This window comes from Mustela lutreola, chromosome 3 (genome assembly GCF_030435805.1).
Source record: "Mustela lutreola isolate mMusLut2 chromosome 3, mMusLut2.pri, whole genome shotgun sequence".
Lineage (NCBI taxonomy): Eukaryota > Metazoa > Chordata > Mammalia > Carnivora > Mustelidae > Mustela > Mustela lutreola.
The window spans coordinates 166,175,468-166,199,263 of NC_081292.1; the positions used below are offsets into that span (position 1 = coordinate 166,175,468).

At 56.9% G+C, this 23,796-nt stretch overlaps 1 protein-coding gene across 9 annotated transcripts in view; it reads left to right on the forward strand.

Moving 5' to 3' along the window:
* The window catches only part of HDAC4 (histone deacetylase 4), a 288,150-nt gene that overhangs the window by 259,334 nt on the left and 5,020 nt on the right, over window positions 1–23,796 (forward strand). For 8 of the 9 annotated variants that reach the window (XM_059167529.1, XM_059167531.1, XM_059167530.1 and 5 more), the window contains 6 exons: window positions 538–625; window positions 1,736–1,855; window positions 2,609–2,706; window positions 10,402–10,520; window positions 11,978–12,111; window positions 23,458–23,542. In XM_059167529.1, coding sequence (XP_059023512.1) covers window positions 538–625; window positions 1,736–1,855; window positions 2,609–2,706; window positions 10,402–10,520; window positions 11,978–12,111; window positions 23,458–23,542 — 644 coding nt within the window. Of the gene's footprint in view, window positions 1–537; window positions 626–1,735; window positions 1,856–2,608; window positions 2,707–4,222; window positions 5,015–10,401; window positions 10,521–11,977; window positions 12,112–23,457; window positions 23,543–23,796 lie in introns of those variants that run through there. The other variant, XM_059167534.1, reaches the window with a different exon arrangement.

A 23,796-nucleotide genomic window follows, 5' to 3' on the forward strand; every position in this document is an offset into this window, starting at 1 on the left:
GGGCTTGCAGGTTGCTTGCCTGGGTTCCCAAAACAAAACCACCTAGGTTTGCCTGTTTCTGCAGTAATTCAGGCAAGGGGAATGGTCGGGGTTAGAAGATTGTTGGTTTTACTCAAATCCCATTGTTGGCGTGTTTTTGTACTCTCGAAGAAGAGGACTCTGCTATTGCTCACGGGAGTGACGTGTGCTCACTGTCGCACATCTGTGTGCCCGGACAGATAAACAGGAAGCAGGTTGGATAGGTGACCTCACACTTGGGGAGCGTAGCGCCCCACGGAGGCTGGTCAGCGAGCGGCTGCAGATCAATCCGGGCCAGGGAGCGGGGCGTGCGTGTACATTGTGGAGTGGATTTCTCACTACGGGGCATGGCCATGTGCATGGGGTGGGGGGAGGACATGGGGGGCCCATCTGTCGATTGGTAGTGTCGATTGAGGGAGCTGTGCCTTGAATTCTCCTGGGCCTGCAGACGGTTCTGCCGCACGTTATGTGAAGACCGGTGAGAACCCATCTTCTCCTCCTGTCTCCGCTCATCTGCAGGGGCTTCTGCTATTTTAACTCTGTGGCCATCGCAGCTAAGCTTCTCCAGCAGCGGCTGGACGTGAGCAAGACCCTCATAGTGGACTGGGTGAGTGGGGCCTGTTCCCCAAGAGGGCTGGGGGCTGAGGAGCCCATGCGCTTCCCCATGCAGATAGCGTCCCATGTGCAGACAGGAAGGGGCTTTCTGCTTCCATCAACATTGGATTTGGAGACCTTAACTTTCTGGAAACTACCTGAAATGTAGAAAACAAAAGCTCAAACCTGTCACGAGGACTCCTCACATCCATCAGCTGGTCCTGCCGGTAGCTGGGCCTGGAAGTGTCTGGAAATGGGCTTGTGGTTGAGAGAAGCAACAGAAGGAGGATCCTTGGCGAGACCTTGTTGAGAGGAGGCTTGGTGGGCGGCGGGGGGGTAGGGGGGCGTAGCTGTGACAGCTACGAACTCACATGTCCACCTAAGGACCTGGGCTACTCTCTCACACACCAGATGTGGCACTGTGTGTCTCAGTTCCTCCTGGCGGAAACCGCCTTCCCACTTCAGCCCGGTGACCCCTTCATGCTCTTAGCCTCCTTCCCTTTTCCTGTGGTGATGTTGCTTCTCACGGCCCCCCTGCCCCAAGAGGGTGAACTCTAGTTTACAAACGCTGTGTTTAGTATCTGAACTCCCAAAACAAGCCTCCAGCTTCTGACACTGGGAATGGACACCAAAGGGGTTAATTTTTTTTTTTTTTTCCCTATTCAGTTCAGTCTTTATGATTTGATAATTGTCTCAAGGGGAAAAGAAAGCAAATGCCCAGGAAGGATTATCCCACATACTGCAGGGTCCTTCTCCATTTGGGAAAGGCAACACCACACAGCCCGGCATACCCAGTAAGATTCAGTGCTGGGCACTGGGCACGGGACCCTGAGGTGGCTGAGACCCAGAGGCACCAGGGAAATCTGTCCAGCGTTGGCCCTCAGTGGGCTGGAACCTTTGTCCCCGTGAGCCTGGCGTCAAGTGCAGTATAGTCCATGAGCACATGACTCACAGCAGCTCGTCCCAGCGCACAGTGTGGCCTGGTGGAAGTTGGTGGTCTTAGGAGAAGAAGACCGGCTGGGACACACCTGGGGCCTGTTCCTTCGGTCCCCTCATCCCCGCTCCCTCCAGGCCCTGCTGGAGGTGTGTGCCGGTGCTGAGTCAGCTTTCCCCACTCTTGTAGGATGTGCACCACGGGAACGGGACCCAGCAGGCCTTCTACAGCGACCCGAACGTCCTGTATATCTCCCTCCACCGCTATGACGACGGGAATTTCTTTCCAGGCAGCGGGGCTCCAGACGAGGTAAGCAGGGGCCACCCACTGGTGCGCCGGGCCGTCGGAGGGGCCGAGGTGGGGCTGCCTGGGATGTAAGAGCACCAGGATGCCCAGCCCTGCACACACACGAGCCCTGGCCTCCTGTTCACGCTCACCGCACACCGTCTCCGGCAGTGGTCAGACGGTATTCCGTCATGTGTGTGCATGCAACCTTTATTTTGTCTGAAGTTCAAAGACAGACTGGACCTGATTTCTGGCTCTAATCTAGGCAGACCGAGAGTAGGCATGGAGCACCCCCCCCATTCCTCTGGGCCCCTGGGATTGTCCATCCCCCAGGCGGGGCACCAGTGCTGTCCTGTACCTGTCTGGGGCCACGGGAGGGGGGATTGGGCTCAGAGTGTCCTCTGTGACACCGCCAATCCCCCCGCGGAGCCTGCCCTCCCTGAACAAAGGGGCCCCAGCACCCAGGGGAAGAGTGTCTTCAGATTCTGGATCTTACTTCTTGGAATGAAGTAGAGAAGGATGGCCTCATTCACGGATTTCTCTGGGCCCCCCAGGGCGTCTGCAAGGCCCCACTGTCAGTCTTGCCGCGCCTCTGGGCAGCTCCCAGAGCTCCCCAACGTGCGAGTGGCCAACGGCCCCGCATTCTGTGACCATGCTCCGCTGGGGAAGTCTGCAAGTCAAAGGCCATGGGGGCTCTGCTGTGGGGCCCCAAGGGTCAGGAGCCCTGATGGGTCTCTGGACAAGGGTCCGTGATGGGAGCTTCTCTCTTCAATGCAGGTGGGCACGGGGCCAGGCGTGGGCTTCAATGTCAACATGGCTTTCACTGGTGGCCTTGACCCCCCCATGGGAGATGCAGAGTACTTGGCGGCCTTCAGGTGAGTGTCCTGGCTTTCTGTCCCGCAGGGCAGTCACGAAGCAATCAAGTGCCGCTGCCTCGTCCCCAGCTCTTGTTCCGTTTTCCTGATGTTCTCCAGCCTTGCTCTTCTTCCTGCACACGCGGACGCATCTGGGGCTGTGGCTTCAGTCCCCCTCGTGGTGCCCAGCAGACATGGGCATTTGCACAGTTTGGAGAGATGGGATCCGGGGTGATGCGCACGGCTCTGTGGACACGTGTGTATGCGTGTCTGCGGATACGTGTGCACGTGGCCGTGCATGTAGAGGCATTCGTGCAGGTGTGCCCACATGTGCACGTGCATATCTCTGGTGGTGCAACTCCATTCAGGGACTGGTCTGTGAGCATTCTGCTGGGGCCATGGCCCCCTGCTCCATGGGGACCTCTGTGGGCCACAGGAGCCCTCGCAGCATCTCCTGGCTCCTGTCTAAACTCAGCATGGTGGTTGGCTTTGAGCACAGGAGGTGCTCTGTGGCTGGCAGTTCCCTTCCCAGCTGCTCCGTGGCTCACAGAAGCAACGGCTCAGGTGTGAAGAGGCCGGGGCAGGAGGGTAGCCTCTCGGGCAGGGCAGCCGTATTCCCAGGTCGGAGCCCAACACCACCCTAGGTGCTTCTCTGCCGGGATCATCCCCTGCATCACTTTCCCTCTTATCTCATTGGTTTAACATTGATGGTTCTTCTTACTCCTGATCAGGAAGGAATATAATTCTGGCAGTTGCTTATCTAATTTAAGGGAGAGGGACGCCCCCAAATGGTACAACATCTGGAAGTTCGCCAGTGTACACGGTCACCTGCCAGCAACTCGAGGTCCGGACGGGGCAGCACCAGCAGTGGTGTCCTCCTGGCTGTCCAGGGGGCACCCTGCAGCGAGCACCCCTTTATCCTATCCCCGCCCAAGAGGTGGAAGCCCTCTTGGGGCACCATGGGGCCAGCTCTGGCGTGGGCAGAGGGTGGCACTGTGCTAGGACTGGGATACAGTGTTGGGGGCGGGGGGCTCTGCATGACCACGCCTGCTCACGGCCAGGCTTCCACGGGACCACGTCCCTTAGGTGCTCTGGTCCCAGCATGGGGACACCCGGCTCCGGGAGGTTGTCCTTCAGCCCCTGGGACCCCACCCCCACCCCAGACCCCCGCCCTGGGCCAGCCTTTAAGATGAACCCTTCGCTCTGAGTTGCTGTTGACATTCTGTTTTCATCTTTTGCCAAGCGTGTAGACGATGATACCTTATCAAATGAACTTTGTAAAGCTTAAATAGCTCCTTTGAAAAGGAAAATTGTTTCAGGATTGGGGTTTTTTTATTGATTTTAATGTAAAATAGCACTTTGAAGTTTACAATTTATGGTTCCCTGGGTATCGATCGATGGGGAAAGAAGGGTCAGGATCCGCTTTCCCCTTTCTTCTGTGCTTCTCCCCCTGGTCGGGAGGTCCCCCAGGGACAGTGTGTGCCTCGGGGGCAGCACCTTGTTACTCAGACCCGTTGCCTGCCACGTTGCATTTCAGGAGATCAAGCCTGAGATGAAGAAGAGATAAGAAAGGTGCCCCTAATGAAATCCAGAAGGAGCGGCACTTTCTCCCCGGGCTCAGATCGAGGAGAAACGGCAACCCTAATTCAAACCAGCGTGCCGCCAGACGGGCTTTGAAGTCTGCCGAGCCCAGGCGAGGGCTCTAGGCGGACAGACAGCACGGTGCACTCTCAGCCCTCGCCTGCCTGCCGTCTGGGGGCGAGCAGGTCGCCCATGCCGTCAGGAAATGACACTGGGATTACGTGTGCTTCTAAATCGCGACTTTCATTTAAATGTGATTTTATAAAGTTTATCAAAGATGTCAGAGAAACTGGATATTTGGAAGTGGTAACTTTAATCTTTGAATGAACTGAGATTTGCCTTTAAATTGAGCAGCCGAGCAGATTGATTTCACATCCCCCAACCTTTCAGGCATGACCTAAAGATTGACATTTCAACTTCTGTTACTTCCATAAGGTGTTTTGGGGGGGTTAGGGTAGCTTTTTTTTTTAAACAAAAAAACAAAAATAATTTTTTGTTGTCATGGTGAAATGCACAGAGTGCTTCCTGTCTTAGCCTCATGGCACATGCTGTTCAGTGGTCCCACCGAGCTCACAGCGCCCAGGCCAGTCCTCAGAGGCTCCGCCTCCCATTTGGGACATGCCATTGTGAAGACATTGGATGCCAACCCTTGGACTTCATTTACCGAAGGCGGTTATGTCTCTCGAATGGCATCCAAGTCTTTTCCCATGTGGACGTTTTACCCGGGACGTCCCATGGTGATTAGAAGCAGAGTGCATGCACACATCCAGCCCCATCCTGGAGGGTGGCGCAGCGGTGGGATGGAGCAGGCCAGTGCAGTGATGGGGTGCTGGGACACCTGCCCACGGCAGGACAGAAGCTTCCTGGCTGAATCCTGGAGGAATGAGCCCGGGACAGGGTGTTAGGCCTCCCCATGGGAGGAGCCCTGCAGATGCAAACCCGTGGGCATGTCCGGGGCTCTGCTGAGGCGACCAACATCTGGCCGTTCCATACCTATCTAGTAGGAGCTTTTGGGGGGACTCGGGTCCTAAACACTTGTTGCTTAGAGTTGAGTTCATCAGGGGAAGCCAAGGTCCTGCCAAGAGTGGGGCAGGAACCGCGGAGGAAACCTGGGGACACTGAGGCAGAGAACCCATGGGTATGTGGGGCCACCTCTGGGGTGGGCATGTGTCCCAGCACCCCATCACTGCACTGGCCTGCCAGGTTGTGCTCCTAGCAAATTGAAGGGAGCAGCTGGGAGAGGCCTGGGCTGCGGTGTCCGGCCTAGGAGAGACTGCTCCTCGGGCCAGTTGTGGGTCTGTGGGATGGCCTCAACAGGCAGCACTGCCCCTGCTGTTCATTCCTGGTGGTGGGGGGTGGCAGGGAGAGAGGAGGGATGTCCCAGCATCACCAGGGCTGGGTGAGCACTGCACAGAGAGCTGGGAGGCATGTGGGGCCTGGAGCCATGGGGGTGTGGGGTTGGGGCATAGAGGAGATGGGTCGGCGGAGGGTCTGGCCCAGTGTCTGGCCTTGCCCTGGGGGCCTATGCAGTCTCACCATCCAAAGTGCCCATGGGGTGCGCAGGATGATGGGCATCACTGTCGGGGGACAGCTGGAACACAGTGCTGGGTTCCCATTTCTGTCTGTGTTCTGACTCGCTGGAATCTTTGGTGCACCTGGTGGCCTCGGTGATGCGGCACTCCCAGGGCTTTGCGGCCGTGCTGCTCAGAGGCTGGGCCCGCTGTGCAGGTCACAGACTGAGAGCAAACACGCCAGCCCCTCCCGGTCCTGGAAGCAAGGGTTTGCACAGCACACAACAGGAGGAGTTCCCAGTTATCAAATGCTGTGGTTCTTAAGGTTGTGCGTCAGCCACCAAGGGTGCCAGTCTCCTGGGAGACGGGGTCCATCCATTCAGGAGCGGTGGTCATCCATCCGTTGGGCGGTTCCACCTCCCGTGAACTCTCCAGCTGCAGATGCAAAGCTGCGGCGTCTGCCGTGTGGGCTCTCCAGCACCTCATGATAGGAGAGGTTTGTTGGCCAGCGGTGTGGACCGTGTTACCAGGGCCCGTGGAGGCCCTGGTCTGCCCTCCCACGCCCCCCCCCCCAGTGCTCTCTGGCATGGGTGGGCACAGCCCCGACGACAGCGCCATGGACCCAATGGCATCCGATAACCATGAGTTTGGTGCGCTTTGTGCTGGGCCCAGGTTGGGAAACAAATCAAAAGGCCATTTCCTTCCAGAAACTGAAACCAACTGTTGAATAGGTGACTGTGTTCAGACTCCCCTGTGGTTTTGGAGACATGTTCGTGCACCCTGCATATTCTGATGTCCGCTGGTAGCTTATGAAAAACCTGCTGTTAGCTCTACATGCCCCATGAACGTGCGCAGCACGATCACGGCCGCGGAACAGCCCGACTGACAGTGGGCACGCGTCTCACTTGCAGGGGACTCCTGCCACCCCGTCTGTCGTGCCAGCTCGCACCCATCCTGGACACACAGCCTTCCTCCGTGGAGGTGCATGGCGTGGCCCGTGAGCTACAGGGGTGAGGGACGGGCTGTGTCCGTGCAGAGCACACAAGCTGCCCACCCCGACAAGGCCACAGGAAGGGAGTGGGCAGTGTCCCAGGGCTGCTCCCAGGAGGAGCAAGCAGACAGGCCCAGGCTCTGTCCCTCAGACTGCTCTGTCCCCTAAGCACCCGCCCCACAGCCAGGACACACAGAGGGGGCCTCAGGGGACACAATGGTGGAGTTGATGGTGGTGTTCCTGAGAGCTGTGTGCTATCTGCTTTCCTACGGTAAGGGCTGCACCAAGTATGGATACCAGCCCATCTCCTCCTGCCTCCGAGGGGACAGTGGACGGTCTGCTGCCTTGGGGAGCTCTTGCCTACCCCCTATGGCCCCAGGCTGCCCTACAGGAGGTCTGAGATGGCCCCACAGAAACACTGCCTTTAAAGTGATCGTTTGAGAGAAGGGCTGCTGTAAACATTTAGATCTCTTATCACAGACTAAGTTCTTTGTTAAAATTTTGTTCTAGAAATAAAAGGCAAGGGAGGCCAGATTCACATTTCCTTTGTGACATCTCTGAAGTGTGGGGGTCCTGAGCAGGATGATGACATGGGGTTTCAAGAAGTCCAGCGGGATCAGCCGCATCCAGCCCCCCTTCTTGTAGGTAAAGAAGCAGAGTCCCTCCAGGGGCAGTGACATTTCTCAGGGCTCCCGAAAACTGGCCTGGAGACCACTCTGCGCACCCACCTCTCAGCAGCCCTGCAGCCCTTCTCAGCCTACATAAGTGACTGAGAGGACAACCCGGAGGCTTCCAAACCAGGAAACTGGAGTGTGTGTACACACGAGCAGCTCGTGCTTGTGCGTGGCTGGTGGGCCCGTGGCCTGTTCGCGCACACAGACATGGGCTTTCACGTGTTGTTTTGATTGGCTTCGCGGCCATGCCACACAGCAAGTGTAGATGCCAGGGGTTCTCTTGGGGCTAACTTCCTCTAATGATGATTTTAACAGGGCTATTTTTGTAATTTTGTCGGGGGATTAGAAATGGACTAGCCCGGAGGTCCTTCAGAGAACTAGGCCCACCACATGCGCTTACTGCAAAAGCAGAGGCGCTTTGGGAATGAATCGTCTAAATAGGCATGTGTGGTTGTCACGGAAGGAAGGTCTTGGCAGTGAGATCACACCAAACGCAGGGCTGAAACCGTTCTTCTGCCCAAAGACAAAGCCTCTGTGACAGGAACTCCATTAAAATAATCAAAGAACCATCTGTCTGGACAAGTGTAGACCGGACCTGCTGGCTGTCGGGTGCCCACCGAGGGAAAACAGGGCCTGCCGCAGGAAGGCAGGCCGTGTCTCCAGCCGCAAGGTGAACCTTCCCCGGCTGCTGAGGTGCTCCCCCGTGCTCCCGCCCACACCCGGAGCCTTCTACCTTCCGGCCGCCAAGGCAGGACTGTCAGCCCACGCTTCGGTGTGGGCCCTGAAGCGAGCAGTCTGCTTCAGAGACTCTGGGCACACTTTCTGTTGACAGAACCTGAGGACTTCCATAGCATCTCAGTGCACACGAGGAAGCATGCTGCAGTCCAAAGTGGGCATGCACACTAAAGAACTTCCAGAGTCGGCGTGATGGAGTCTAAAGTGGGCCTGGGCCACATCCCACCATTTGAGATTTATAGGAACATACCACGCACACATGTTCACAAACGGGTGTGGCCACTTCCCAACAACAAGAGGGCAGCGTGAGTCACGGCCCCAGGTCCTGTGGCCCAAGGACGACATTCACTCTCTGGCCGTCAGCTGGAATGTCTGCTGCTCCCCCGTCAGGAGTCACGGGATGTTCCCGCAGCCCCTGACAGCTGGCCCCCTGGCACAGACCTGGGTCTCCTGCGGCCACTTGCACAGCCTGGAACAGACGCCATCCAGAGGCAGCTGCATGAAGTGGGCACGGCCTCAGAGGAGAGGAGAGAGAAGTGAGAGCCATGTGAGGCTCGGGAGCCAACCCTGGCCTGTGACCACCCAGTTGAGGTTCTAGAAGTGAGGTTCTTGGCTGGCCAAGCACCTGCGTTTGAAGCTGGTGCCTGTCCGTACAGCTGACCTTTTCAGTGCCTGACTTGATCAGAGGGGCTTGCTGGTGGGGTCTTCGAGCAACGGGCCATGCCTGTCCCACACCTTCTGCAGAGATGGGTGGTGGGATCCTAACTTCCTGTGTAGCGTTCCAGAGTTCCCATCACTTCACCCCCTGAAATCAGAGGGACTGCTCTAGAGGATCGCAGTCTGGAATCATTCCGAGAGGAGAAACCACGAATTTTTCTTGCATTGGCCAGTGCTGGCGCTTTATGAAGCTGACTTTGCAGACATAAAGGGCGGATTTCAGGGCAAATTTTGTTTTGTAATACAAGGCCTGAGAGACTGTGGAGGCTCTTGTCCCAGCCCTGTTGCGCTTTGGGCTTGGTGTTCCTGCTGACCTGACTGTGGGCCAGGCTGGGGGCCTGCGACCAGCTCTCTGTGTGGACCTCTGAGCACACGTTTGACCAACTTGAGAGTCAGAGGTGATTCGTGGGACTGTATGCCATTGGAAGCTGTGGGAGTGGGAAGCAGGTCTTTGATGCTACAGAAACCTATTCTAGCCTGCGGGAGATAGGGAGAGTTGGGCTTCCCGTGACTGCAAGTGAGAGAGGAGGCCCACGTGTGCAGGGCGCATGGGTGACAGTGAGCTCCCTCCAGGCCCACTGCAGGCACACGGCCCACAGGGAGGAGGGAGACTCTGGAGTCCAAGGTGGTGGGTTCAAAATCAAAGAAAGCAAGCGTAACTGAAAGATGAAGTGTTTCAGCTTCTCGTTGTGATACTTACACAGAGCTCAGAGCGCGCATTTGTAGGACGAGCTGATGGAGTTCGACTCTGCTTGCCGTGGTTGTTTCCTGTTAAGTGTTTTTTCTACTTTTCAAGTGGACAGTTCTCCTTGTTTCCCCGGTATCCCTAAATTGCTGAACTTCTCCCTGGGTGTTTACACTTTTAGCCTGTCTGTTCTCTTAAATCTGATTCCCACTTGTCCCTTTACGGGACCCAGGTGTCAGGTTAGCCTGGCAGTCACGCTCGCATGCATGCCTGTGGTCACCCCATCACGTAGGCTGCTGCTGTGGCTGCAGGTGGGTGGAAGGAACACACCAGGACCCCCTTCAGGCCAGGGCTGTCAGGGGCTCCACTGCCTCCCCAGACACACAGCTCTGGGTCCCTGGTACTGGGGGCAGTCAGTGGCCGTGCCTGTCTCAAATCAGCCATCTAGAACGAGTGCAGAGGTTGGGACAGCCGCCCACAGCTGCGGGAATGAGACAAGATGGGCAAGGATGGGGGTGGACAGCTGGTGCTGGGGTGGGGCTGCAGGTCACCTCCAACAAATCAGCTGGGCTCCTCAAGAATCTTTGTGCCATGGCTTTGATGGGCATTTATACTGGGCTTACTGATTTGGACATTTAGGATATCAGCAGGATGAACCACGATCACACTGGGCTGACCTCCCAAGTGTGAGCCATCAGATCCCAGCTCCCATGTGCAGCCCTCACCCTGCTGACCTTGAGACAGGGCAGGCTCTGTCAGTGGCTGTCCACCCCCGTCCATGGCCGTGTCCTCACCTGACCCCTGTCACCTTCTCCTTTGCAGGACCGTGGTCATGCCCATCGCGAACGAGTTTGCCCCAGATGTGGTGCTCGTGTCATCAGGCTTCGACGCTGTGGAGGGCCACCCCACACCCCTTGGTGGCTACAACCTGTCCGCCAAATGTAAGTTGGGTTCGCAGATGGCCCAGGAGCAGTCTGAATTCTGCTGTGTTTATGGTTAGGTTCAAGCCTCCCCTTTGGTAACAACGGGAGGAGGCTATCCTCATCATGTCTTAGCAGGAACATGAGCGCACCGGCCACCCCAGCAAGCAGAGGGTGCACAACAGGCCGTGTGATCCAGGACACAGGGTTGCTCTCCTGGGGGCTATGCTCCAGCATGGACCTCCGAGCCCCCGGTAGCCCATGCAGTGACCCAGCAGAGGACAGCCAGCTGCTGCCATCTGTGTTCAAGACCCTGGGCTCCCCCTGACTTAGGGGGATTCTGTCCTGGGGCCCCGCAGTAAAGTGGGTGCAGCAGTGCAGCCAGGAAGGTGGCCTCGCGCTCTCCCAGGGTACCAAAGAGGGATGCGTACGGCCCAAGGTAGTGCGTTAGGATTGTGCAGGTGCAACCTTTACTGAAAGCGACTGTTGTGAAAATGTGCTCACGTCGTATGAGCTGTAGGCGAGTTGGGATCACTGCAGCCTCATAACAACGAATAAGTTCAAAAACATTGTGAGAATTACAGAAATGTGACAGACACCAAGCAAGCAGACACTGTGGGAGATCGGTGGCCCCGATGCACCCGATTCGGGGCAGCCACTGACCTTCCCTCTCTGAGAGGTGCATTCAGGGGAGACATAGGCTGGGGTGCACCCAGGGTCCTCGTGGCAGCCTCAGGGCCTGCATCCCTGTGTCCGTCAGAGACAAAGCCCAGCCTTTGGGACATTTCAGCCTCACTGGGCCCGCAGCTGCCAGACAGCACAGCCTAGACCTGGGCCCTGTGTGCTGACAGCAGCAGGTGGTGGGGCCGCTGTTCAGGGGCAGTGGGGTGGTTCGGCAACCATCAATGCCAGCCAGTTCTGGCATGGATGGGAATCACTGTGACCTGCCAGGCACTTTCTGTGGACAAGAGGAGATGTGAGTGCAGGGGGGTGTGCTGTGCTTGTCGGAGAAAGTCAAACCCACTGGACATGGGGTGAGAGTCCTGGAGGGGCTCGCCCAGGGGTGTGTGTACCCAGCACACTGCTGACTGGAACCCCTGGGCCTCTGGTCCGCAGGCTGCATGGGCACAGCTGTGGGGATGCACTCATGCTCCCCCCTCTGCGGTCCCAGCAGGAAGCTGAGGGCTCCTCCTGGGGTTCTTCCTTCCTTCCCCCCAAGCGAGATGATTTGCGGCGTTATAAAATCAAAGCACCCAAACCGTAATTCCTACTCTCAAACAGATCAAAAAGAATCCCGAACTGAGATTCTTCAACGACTGTGTTCCAGGCAGACCTGGCTTCCATTAGGTTTCAGAGCGCTGGCCCCCTGGGTCTCTGTAATGTGATGTAATGCGTTTCTGGGCGCTTTGATCGGCGGCCAGACGTCGGCTCGCGGCCCGCCCTCACCCTCCACTTGCATCTCCCGTTTCCTCTTGCAGGTTTTGGGTACCTGACGAAGCAGCTGATGGGCTTGGCGGGCGGCCGGATCGTTCTGGCGCTGGAGGGGGGCCACGACCTCACGGCCATCTGCGACGCCTCAGAAGCATGTGTTTCTGCTTTGCTGGGCAACGAGGTAGGACAGCCAAGGGGCCCAGGGCTGCTCTGTGCGCGGGCTCCGGGTTCACGCTCGCCCTACGGTGGGACCGTTACCCATTCGATGAGGCCCTCCGGTCTGCGGGGAGGGAAGCAAGTGAGAGGACTGTTGAGAATCCCTTTCTCTGTAAAGGGGTTCAGGGTCCTATACTTTAAGGATGCTCAGCTTTGCATGTGGGTTGAGAGTATTTTAATCTCTTCCCTTCCTTCCGTGTGGACAGTCCGTTCTTGGAGGGGTTCTCAGGTAAGTTCTGGGGGCCGTGTCACCGGGCCAGTGTTGCTTGGAGCCCCACCTCCCTGCTCTGAGCCCATAGGTGATGCCCGAGCCGAGGTCCCTGTGCTGTGTCCCCACTGAGGCCACAGGACAAAATCTGGGAGATGCTGGCTTGTACAGCTAAGCTCAGAGGGTCCGGACAAAGGGAGTGAAGGATTCAAGGGAGAGAGTCCATGGGAGCCTCATATTCTGGAATGACACTGGTCCAGGGCCCGTCCCTCCTGGCTGGCTGGTGCTCCCCATGGGGAGAGCTGCCTGGCTGGGGGTGGAGCGGATGTCGGGAGGGGAGGTGCCGCCCTCCACGGGATGCTCTGCAGTTCACTGAGCCCCTGAAGTTTGTGACATGAAACCTACCTGCAACTTCCACTTTGTGCTCTTCCTGAAATTCTCAGTGCATCCACAGGCCTTTGGAGACGGGGTCCTGTACCTGCCTCCTGCATCCCTGGAAGGAGCGTGGGGCGAGTCCCAACCCCTCACAGCACCACCCACTCTGGTTGCTTGCTGCTGCTCTAGCATAGCACTTGGGTCCCAGAAGCAAGTCAGCTGTGGCTCTGGGGAGGGCGGGCAGGTGTCTGGGTCCCTGGCCTGGCCTGCAACAGGGAGGTGCTGGGAACGCCTGGAGGTGGCCCACAAGTTCTGTTCCCATGCCGTGCCTGGGACTCACGGCCCCTTCCTCAGGAGGAGAGATGGGCATATACAGGTCTGCAGTGTGCGAGGACACCGTCCAGGAGAGCAGGTTCCCTGGGCGTCCAGTGGGGCTGCCATGGTCCCTGTGCCAGTCACCCTCCTGCTGGTCACCACCAAGATTCAAGAGAGCATGAGCAACAGGGCCCTGGAATGAGGCTGGAGGACACACAGCTCAGGACAAGCCATGCCAGCCACATAGCAATGACCCCACATGGCACAGGCGGTGCTGGGACACCCTGGCCACTTGTGGGGAGTCCTGTCCTGAGAAGGCTGAGAGAGCAGAGTGGCCTGAAGGGCGGGTGCCAAGGAGGCCGAGGTGGAGACTACCCCATGTCCCAGTCGCTGGTTTAGGAGGCCCTGGTGAGGAGGGCGCCCCTCCCACTGCACTGACCCCTGTTGGGAGATGCCAAGGCCAGACGGCCCTGAAGCCCCGGGAGAGGGTGATGTGAGGAGCACCAGCCACTTCCCCCGAGCAGGGCTGCCCTGCCTGCCCTAGGAAGGCCCCGCACTGAGGTTCCCCTCAGGCGCCTTAGACATGTCAGTGGGGCCCTGTCCCTGTGGTGTCCCAGCCTGGAAGCTTGAACTCCAGTTACAGTTCCTGCAGGAGGGACGTGTCCAGGTTCAGGCTCACCCTGACACTGCACTCCTAGAGCCTCGTCAGGGACACACAGTGGACGGCGGCACCCACAAGGCCTTTGAGGAGGGCCCTGATGGGAGATGCAAAGCGGGGTTCAAGCAGGCTCTCGAAGGCCCGTATCCAGTTTGACTGCCTCCAGCAAGAAGGGGCGGGGTGAGGACATGTAGACAAGTCTCCAGTGATGGGACGCAGGGCTCTGTCCTCAAGCCATTTGCAGTCAGTGTTGTTCCCTTTGACTCGAGTGAGCCACAGAAGGCCTGCTGCAGACACAGTAGGATGAGGTGTATGGCTTGTGCTCCTCCAGGCTCAGGGGGGACCAAGCTGACCACGTGGCGTTTGGAGGCAGGTGTGAGGTCTGGACCCAGGTCCTGGCGTCAGCCATACGAGTGCAGGATCACGGGTGAACATGGCCTGACTTGGAGTTCAACCCTTGGGAAGCTCTGTGTGTGTCCTTTGTGTGAGCTGGCCCCAGCAGGAGTGGAAGGCCAGGTGACCCTGGGGAGTGTGGCACCAGGGAGGACGGCCACAGTGTCTCACTCTTGGGTCCACTCAAAGCAGGGAGGAGGGCAGGGACCAAGTGGGCACAGTCTCTGGGAAGCAACCTAGGAGAAACCCTTCCTGTGTGCTCTGGGGTGGCAGCCCTCAGGGGCTGGAGGAGGAGAGTCAAGATCCTCAGCACCAAGGCTGAGTAGGCCCAGCAGCCAGAGTCCCCGGCTTTCGGCAAGGAATGGCTTTGCATCTATGTGCCCCATGGGCTCTGGAGCTCGTGCTCCCTGGCCGTTGGGGCAGGCTGTGGCCAACAGGCTGTGAGTGGTGGGCTTCAGGTGGCTCTGCTGTCTCCTCTCAGCCTTCTGTCACACATGCTGTTTACTTGAAGCTCAGTCACCGGGAGACCCCAGAGCCCTGTGACATGTCTCCTTCCCGGTCAGGTGGTTAGCAATGCCCTCGACTCTTCTAGAATAAAATACCAGCCTGCATTTTCGACTTTCCACCTTCCACTCACCGTCTCTTTACATAAAGCTGTCTTCTCCCCCCTTTTTTGTTAGAGTTTAAAGACAATTGAGTAATATATCCAAACCCTCCAGAAGCTTTTTGGTTATTCTAGCTAGTTATTTTCAAATAACAATAAAGAACTTGGCTTTCAGCTCCTGCCTGTTCTTGCTTCCTGGGTGTTTGCTCTCCAACAAGAAAACCTTCTTTTTCTTAAGCACATCAAAGAGCAGGAAGCACTGGTTTTACCGAGGTCTCTTAAAAATCTTTCTAATGCAAGAAAGTTGGGCAGAGCCCCACTCCCTATGTGCAGCCTCAGATGGTGAGGGCTGGAGCAGAGCCAGGTCTGCTGGGGTTGGGGGGGGGGGGGTTGCATTGGAAGGTCACCTTCTCCTGAAAGCCCATCTGTGTGACTGTTTCAGCTTTAAGTTGTTGGCAACTGTCAGGGACAGTTGGCAATGAAAACTTGTTTCAGTGTGTCTCACAGGTGTGTAGGAACCAGTAGTGTGGATGGAGATGCAGGGACCCCCATGAGCGGGTGCCGGGGCCGGTCTGGCTCACAACAGTTAGGGACCTGGGGCAGGTATCCCCCTCTAAGCAGGGGTTATGTGGGCCCCTTCCTGTGGATCACGTGGCATTTCAAGGCCAAGTGTCCCCTTTCAGCCCAAGTCTGGGATCAGCGGAGACTAGGAGGGTATCAGGTGAGACCAGCGTCCAGGAAGGCATCATCGGGGAATTAGACCCCTTTGTTACATCCTTACCCTGTGCCAGCTCTCGGTGGTCACACCGACTTCGCAAGAGACAGGGACACAGAGACAGACGCAGCGGTGGGACAGAGATGGAGCAGAGACACTGAACTACTCAACCACATGGCTGGGGGTCTGTGCCCTCATGCCGGCACTCCCTGCTCCCTGCCAGGCTCGGCTCAGCCAGAGGCAACCGCATTGGTGACATGCAGATGCTGGTCAGGGGACATAGGGTCCCCGTCACATGCTCCTGGCTTAGGGTGCTGAGTCACCTGCTGGTTCCTAAGGCGGGCTTTCTCACTGCGTGCCAGAGGTCAGAGGAGCCTATGCACAGAGCAGCCTCCTTGCCTCATCCTCACAGTCACAGTGGGATGGAGGACACATGGTGACATGCTGACCCTCCCTGGCCCCCTTTCTAGAACAAGGATGAAGGTCCCTGTGGTTGCAGGCCACCTGGCTCGGCTCCCAGGACGGCAGGCAAGCAGGGTTCTGGCAGAAGAATCCCGTGTCCATGGGGCTCACCTTCTGTGAGTGCTTTTCCTAATCCCTCATCCTCTTCCGAGAGGACGTCACAGCGATGAGGACACAGCATGACAGAAGAGCCGGAGGTGAGGGAGACCAGGCAGGCTGCCCAAGGTCAGTGCAAGGATCCGGAAGAGGTTCTCCCTGTGGCTGAAGAGAACCTGGTAGGGCTATTTCTCCAGCTGCCGTGGGAGCAGGCGACCGACAGTTCTTAGGGAACACTCAGCCAGATCAGGAGCAAAGGGACCCTTTGTTGAAGGTCTGCTCTGCTGACAGCTGCTTCCCCAGGAGCCATCGCCCCACACAGCAGGCACCTGAGTGCCCAGAGGTCCCCTCTCCAGGCAGAGCACCGTGACTGCAGCCGAGGGCACAGAGCACCCTGTGGTGTGATCCATGGTGCCTATGCCCCTGGAAGGGAGACGAGGACTGAGCTCTGTCCCCGGGGAGCAGCGTTGCTGAGGCCAAGAAGGCTGTGGGGCTTCCCTTGAGAAAAGGGCAAGCGCCCACTGGGCCGACGGCGCTCGAGGAGCAGAGAGGCTGGAGCCCGAGAGCAGGTGCACAGCTGTTGGTAGACTGGTCAGGGCCTGGCAGGCGTGCCTGCGGTGGGTGTGGGGTCACACAGCTGCACGTCATCCTCCTGTGACGTCTTCTGTGTCCCCTGGAAAGAAGGAGGGGCAGGTATACCTGCTGGCTGATGTGGGCCAGGGACCTGGCTGTATGGCTGCCCAGGGGCTCTGGATGCCCGGTGCCGGTTGGAGAAAGGCCCCCAGTAGGGACAGAACAGGTGCACCCGAGGACAGGGGTCTGAATCGCCATCACTGACATTTTCCCGGCCGGCGCAGTTGCTCCCAAACGCATAGCTTTATGTATTCTGGAAAGCCTGAGCGTGGACCTGAGTTCTGCCAGCCTATTTTAATAACCCGCTTGTCAGGGTGCTGTCACCTCTCAATCCCCGACCTAAATTGTGAGCAGTTTGAAACTATGGAGCAGGAAAAAGATTTCCATACCTAAAAAGACAGTGGGACCCGCGAGCAGATGTTACAGACCAGGCATGATCTACACAGGGCAGTCTAATGGTCCTCAAACTTGGATGGTCTTTGAGTTCCCCTGCCCACTCCAGCTGAGGCCAGCCTTTTAAAGACTGAATTCGATAAGCCTCATTTCCCTTGTGGTTCCAAAGTCTACAGACTCAGATCAGGGTGAATATGGCATGGGGTCTCCTGTCTGTCACCCTCAGGACAGGACTGTGTCTACAGCCGGCCCGCTGGTTCCCTCTGATGAGCCACCTCCCAAAAGAGGCCCATGGCACAAGTGCAGTGCTTTGGCATTAAGTGACCTACTTCTCCAGCTGAACCCCCTTCCAGATCACAAGGACCTTTATCTCCCATTTCTGTGTTCCACATGCCTGCACCCCACTCAGCCCTGTCTGCAGGAGAGTCCCAGCTGCCCTCCAAGGACGGACCAGACCACTCCCCCTGCCTGGCCACAGCGGGCTGTGCTCCCCAGGGAGCCATAGCGGCCTGCCCACCCAAACCCAGTGTCCCAGGACCCCGCTCTGCACTTGCCCATGGCATTCAGCACCTTCGGAGGTTCTGCTGGGTTTGCTCACCCAGGAAGGTTTTAGCTTATTGACAGTCTCTCCCAGGCAGGAGATGCTGTCAGACAGGGGGATGGGTGTCTGCTTTGTTCACTGATGAACCCCAACTGTGTAGCACAGAGATTTGTGCTTTGTGGGCTGCCCTAAAAATATATATTAAATGAAAGAATAGAATCCCAGTTATTAAGGGGGTAATATTTTTAAGCCATAAAATTTCTCCCCTTTTCTGGTCCTTTTTTCTTGAGTCGAGCCCAGAAGCAGCCCATGTCACGTCTCTGGCCCTGGAACAGAGCCCAGCACTGGTTGCTGCATGACCATGGGCCGAGCTGACCAGCCGCCATCGTGAGGGGCGCTTCCCAGGGCTCCTCCTCTCAGTCGTGTCACAGCCTTGCTCGGGCCCCTTCTGCTTTCCTCCTGAGACCCCAGAGGCCACGCGCGCTCTCTTCCCAGGGGCTGTCCCCTCAGACTTATGTGCACACTGCCCCTGGGAGGACACTTTGCCCCTAGGTTTGTTGTGATCTTTTCCCTGGGTGACGTGTACCTGCATGGTAGGCAGACAACAGAAGGTCCCCAGCATGGGGTGAGGACCCTTCTTCCCTGTTTGCTCCTGGTTCAACCCCACAGTGAGGCCTCTGGTCTCCAGCAGCCTCTGCCAGGTGCCAGGGACAGAAGGATCCAGCCCCCGTTAACTGCGCCGATGCTGGGACAAGTTGATCCCCTGGGGTGGCTCGAGACGGGGGAGGTGTTGGTGGCAGAGGATGTTGGGGGGAGGGTGACACAAGACCCCACAAGCCCACTGCCCCTGGAGTGTGGGTCCCGCGGGGAGACCGACCGTGGGGAGCCCCCACCCCGGGACGAGGCAGACCGCTGCCCCGGGTGTGACTTCCTTGCTCTAACACACCCCTATGCTTCAGAGTGATAATCTATGGGATGAATTACGTTTCTAAAACCCTCTTTGTGCTTGAAAGTGGTGACACTGAACTTCGGACAAATACTGGAGTCGAGTGGGACAGGTGGGACCCCACAGGCTCTGATGACCTGGACCTGGTGCGCAGAGCTTCGTGCCTGGAAGACGGCTGGGCTCTGCTCCTCCATGCCCTCAGCAGAGGACCTGGCTGAGCAAGCCACTCTTGGGGAGGCCACTGTCTCCAGAAGGGGTCCCAGCTGCCAGGGGCAGCAGAGCCGTTTTCTCAGCCCGGGACCCAGCGGGCTGTAATAGGCTGGCAGCCAGGACGAGCTCCCGGCACTGGGCCTTGGCGACACGTGGTGCGATGTTTGAGCTCTGCCGGTTGAGGGGTGAACAGCACCTGGGGCAGGCTGGATCAATTCTCTCATCACTCCCAGTGCCGGGCATCTTCCCAGGTGCTTGTTGGCAGCTTAGACTTTCTCTTCTAGTGAAGTTCATGGCTTTGGCCCATTTTCCTGACAGACCGTATTTTTACTGTTTATTCTTAGAGGGGGAAATTGGACGGATGGGTGGGTGGATGAAAGGCAGGATGGGCAGATGTGTGGGTGGATGGATGGGTGGACAGACGGATGGGCAGATGGACAGGTGACTGGATGGGTGGACAGGTGGACGGACGGATGGATGGGTGGGTAGGCAGATGGACTGAGGAACAGTTAGGCATCTCCTGTTTTTCTGACCTCTAGAGGAGTGACCACGAGAACAGAGTAATCTCTTCCTTGACCGGGAGAGCTCTCCTGGGCCACGGGTCTCCTGTAGGTAAAAATCTAAAGTGACTCTGAGCCGATTTCTGTCCGTCCATGGATGAGCGTTGGGACTTCGCACTGCAGCAGAGATTGGTCCCCTCAGCTGGTTTTCCCACGCCCCCGTGCCATGGCCCCTTCCCCTGCTGGAGTGCACTGGCACCACCCCGCTAGAACGTTAAGAAGTGCGCTCCTCTAAACCACGCGGACGTCCACACAGGCAGACCACACTCCAGTTAAGCTGTTTCTAAGAATCCACTTTCAGCTACAATGTCCTTCCTTTTCCAAAATTTGTTTCTGCCCCTTTTCTGTGTATTTACCTCTCTGCAGGACCCTTCTCTTCTCTGGCTCGCCTCCTGAACGGAGCACCTGCTCTACCTGACGGCCGCATTTAGGGCTCAGGACTGGCTGCACCTCCCACGCTGATACGTGGCATTTTCCTTGCTTCTCATTTCCAAGCGTTTCCTGATTTCCGGTGACCCGTGATCAGTGGGTTTAATTTCCAGCCTCAGGGTCTCAAGTTCTCATTTGTGCCCCGTTTCTAATGGATGGCGCCATGCTGAGAGCGGGTGTGGTGGCCTTGTGGTCTGCCTGTGTGGACGTCCGCGTGGTTTAGAGGAGCGCACCTCCTCTGCCCCATTCACACTCCTCCGTCCCTCGGCCAGGTTGGCCCGTGGTGCCCTCACGTGGTTTTCTCTGCTGATTTCTGTCTGCTGTCCGTAAAGAGCATGTGCCACTCTCTCTCTCCCATGGCGCGTCTGGCCACATCCGTCGGCCAGTGTTCACTTCCCGCGTGTTAAACGGTTTTATCAAATGTGCGCAAACTTTAAGTCATCACATCCTTTTGATGAATTGATGTTTTTGTCACCGTGTAGAGCTGTCCTTTGCATCCGGCTATGGGTTTCTGCTTCCGCACGTTGTGCAGGAAGCCCGTTGAGTCCTGCCGTCTCCCTCCTCTCACAGACGCCACCTTCGTGGGCCGCACCAGGCTGGGTCTCACCACGGCTTTGCTCACCATTCCACAGGTGGCCCACTAAGTGGAGACTCTGGACCTTACAGTGGGGCTGGTAGCGGCTTGTTTTTTGTGGCTCTGCTTTTTTCAGACTCATTTCTACATCTCACTCTGTGCTGTGTTGGTCCCTTTTCTGCCTTCTCCCCACATGACTGAGAGTCCCCCACATTCCATCTGCTCCCCCCTGGGGGAGGAGATACACAGCTGCCTTGCTGTTTTCCAGGGGTGATCCTTCCAGGTGGCAACATGTGCCCATGATGCAGTCAGTGGCCTCTTCCCTCCCCATGCCACCCGGACCCGCAAGGGTCCACAGACCAGACACAGCACGCCCGCTCTGGACGCGCCTTCACCAAAATGTTACCTCCTTGCTGGAAACTGACCTGCGCTGGCCGGTGTCCTGTGTGTTCTGCTGGGCAGCCCCTACCCTGGCCCTTCCTGGGCTGTGCGTGCGGCCCCTGACTAGCCTTTCCCCGACCTTCCTTCCCTCCTTCCTATTTGCTTTCTGGACACCATTACTGTTCTACGTGGTTCCTGCATCTGTGGCCTTTCCTGCATTCCTGACACGTTCTTTGTCCATCATTCCTCCCTGCATCTCAGACCGTCACCCTGGATCACTGTGCCTCCAGCACACCCCGTACGTTCCTAGGAGAGGGACACCACTGTCAAGGTCCCCTATCTGGTTGTCTTTATTCAAGTTGTGATTTTTCCCTCATTTTTTTTTCTTAAATAGGCTCCCTACCCAGCGCAGAGCCCAACCTGGGGCTTGAACTCAAGACCCTGAGATCATGACCTGAGTTGAGATTAAGGGTCAGACACCTAACAGTCTGAGCCACCTGGGTGCCCCCTCGCTCATTCTTGACCAATAGGGCCCACAGTTGTGGTCGATGGTCGTATTCTCTCTGGATGCCCAGAGGTGGCCGCACACCGTCCTGTTGTTCTCTGCCACACGGGACTGGTGACTAGTGAGCTGCTTCCCTCTGCAGACCGTTTGCACTCTGCTCATCGGTAGTGCTCTGTAGCCTTCCTCTGATGCCCCTATGGCATGGGAGTCTCCTGTGATGCCTCCTGCTCGGGTCTGTCCCCCACCCACCGGGACACACAGACCCTTCCCCTCTGCCCACTCCCCGTGCCACTGGTGCATTCAGAGTCCTTTTTTCGGCCATTGCATCCAGGTTAGCAATGTTCTCCTAAGCTGATAGGCGTTTCCAGTATCTGCTGTTGTGTCTCCCTTTTTTACAAGTTCTGTTTGGCTCTCTTTCAAATCTTCCGGTTCCATTCAGTAATCCTACATTAGTCTCTTATTTTTAATACATATTAAATATACTTCATAGTTTAAAACTGATCAATCCAATAACCACAGTCTTTGAAAATCCAAATATGAGTTTTTTCACCAGACTTTTAACTCTGGGTAGCTTTAGACCCAGAGGAGCATGGCAGAGCTATCACCAAACTCTTGCAGGCCCTCGGACGGTTTTCTCTCAGTAGTGCCTGGCCTCGGTGGAACTTTTATCCCAGCCTGGGAGCCAGCCCTGGCTCGGCACTGCTAAACCAAACTATGCCCAGATTTCACTCACTTTCCCATGGCTGCCCTCATCGCGTCAGGGTCCCCATCCGGGACCCCACTGCACGTCTAACCATCCTTATTCCTCTCTGGGCTATGGTGGCCTCCCAGGCTTTCCTTGGTTGTTACTTTTGAAATATTGACTATTTTCAGCAAAGAACGCTGGTCAGGTTCTCTGTGGACTGTCCTTCAGTGTCTGTCTCGTTTTTCAAGGTGCTCAGCCCCACCTCTTGGAGTGGGCATGGGGACACAGATTATGTGCAGCTCTTCAAGAACCATGTGTGTCTCCTCCCTGTTAGACATCCAGTCCCTGCTGTTTGTCAGTGCAACTCCTGGACATTTCGTGCTCTGAGCTACGGCCCAGAACCGTGCTGTGATCTCTTCCCCACCAGGCCTCCCGTGTGTCCCTTTAGCCCACCCATCACCGTCCCGAGCGCTCCCTCCATCCCTGATACTGCGGGACGCACCAGGATCTTCCTAAATTCTCCTGTCCCAGCCTCGGGAAGACCAAGCCCGGTTCCTTTACTGGAGGGTGGCATTGGAGACCTTGCTGGTTTCTCCTGAGCCTAGACCATGCTAGCGGACATCTGTGTTTGTTGGATGATAGTTCTGGGTGTAGACTCAGGCATCTTGGAACTGAAGTGGAACACCAGTCAGCAGCCTTGCAAGGGGGCCACAGTTGCACTGTGGGCTCCGGCCCCTCCACTTATGGCATGTGAATGAGGGAGACTGTGTCCGGCCCTTCCTTCTCTGAAGAGCTCAGGCTAAGAGCAGACCTCTCCCCACCCGGTGTCTCTGCGGGCACGTTGTCTCCGTGAGCCTGGCTCGTCTCTGGGGGTGCTGTGGTCACTCCCGCGCAGTCCTTCATGGCCTCTGGCCTGTCCCAGAATGTGTGATGGCCCCACGAGGCTCCAGCTTCCTTCTAGAACCCAGCAGATCTCCCTCAGTGTTGTAGGCTTGTCTGATTATTTAAAGTTTTTAAAATTATTTTTATGATGTGTTTCACCAAGTGAGCTTAGTGGTGCTGTTGAGGACTCCGCAACGTGCCCTGTGGGCCTCTGGTTGACTTGTGCTTCCTTATTGTCCTCTGTGGTCTACACTGGAGGGAACACTGGGAGCACAGTTTCCCCTCAGAGAGACTCTACTGATTGTCTTCTTTCTTTCCTCTTTTCCCCTCTGGGGGAAGAAAACCGTCAATGGGATGTTCAGGGTTTCTTATTGTAAGACTACAGGTGTGAAAGTGGTATTTCCAGAAAGTGGTCATTATTTCCCTCCTGCACGGTGGTGTAGGTGGTGCCTCCCATAGGCCCCAGGCAGACAGTCTTCTGGGCCAGCCAGCTCCTAGACGCGGTGTCTGCCTGCACGAGTGCTCTTGAATACGCCTGATGATCCCTGAAAACAATACCTCAAAGAAAAGAAATCAACTTCTGTTTCAAAAAAAAATTATAGTAAATAGCAAAGCCACATTTAGCTTTTTTTTTCTTCTCTGTCCACAAATACACTTGAGAAGTTGACTTTAACTGTCCCATCCCGGCACACGGGGATCGTACGGACAGCCTTTCCATTCGCTGTGTTTTATACATTTTTTCCTAGCTTGATCCTCTCCCAGAGAAGGTCTTACAGCAGAGACCCAACGCTAATGCGGTCCGGTCCATGGAGAAAGTCATTGAAATCCACAGTGAGTTGCCTGGGCCGCTGAGGGGCGTGGGATGACCCAGGTCGCAGAGACTGTCGTGTAGGTGGGTCTGCCCTGTGCCCCCACCAGCCCCCACCAGGATCTGGGCCACTCAGAAGGCCCAGATCCAAGACAACAGCGAGCAGCGGGCTCCGGTCTGGACGGACCCTTGCCCGTGCCCCTCATACTGCCCCCCCGCCCCCGCCAATCCCTACCCCATCCCAGGTGTCTCTGCCAGCGGGAGGACTGGGCTGTGC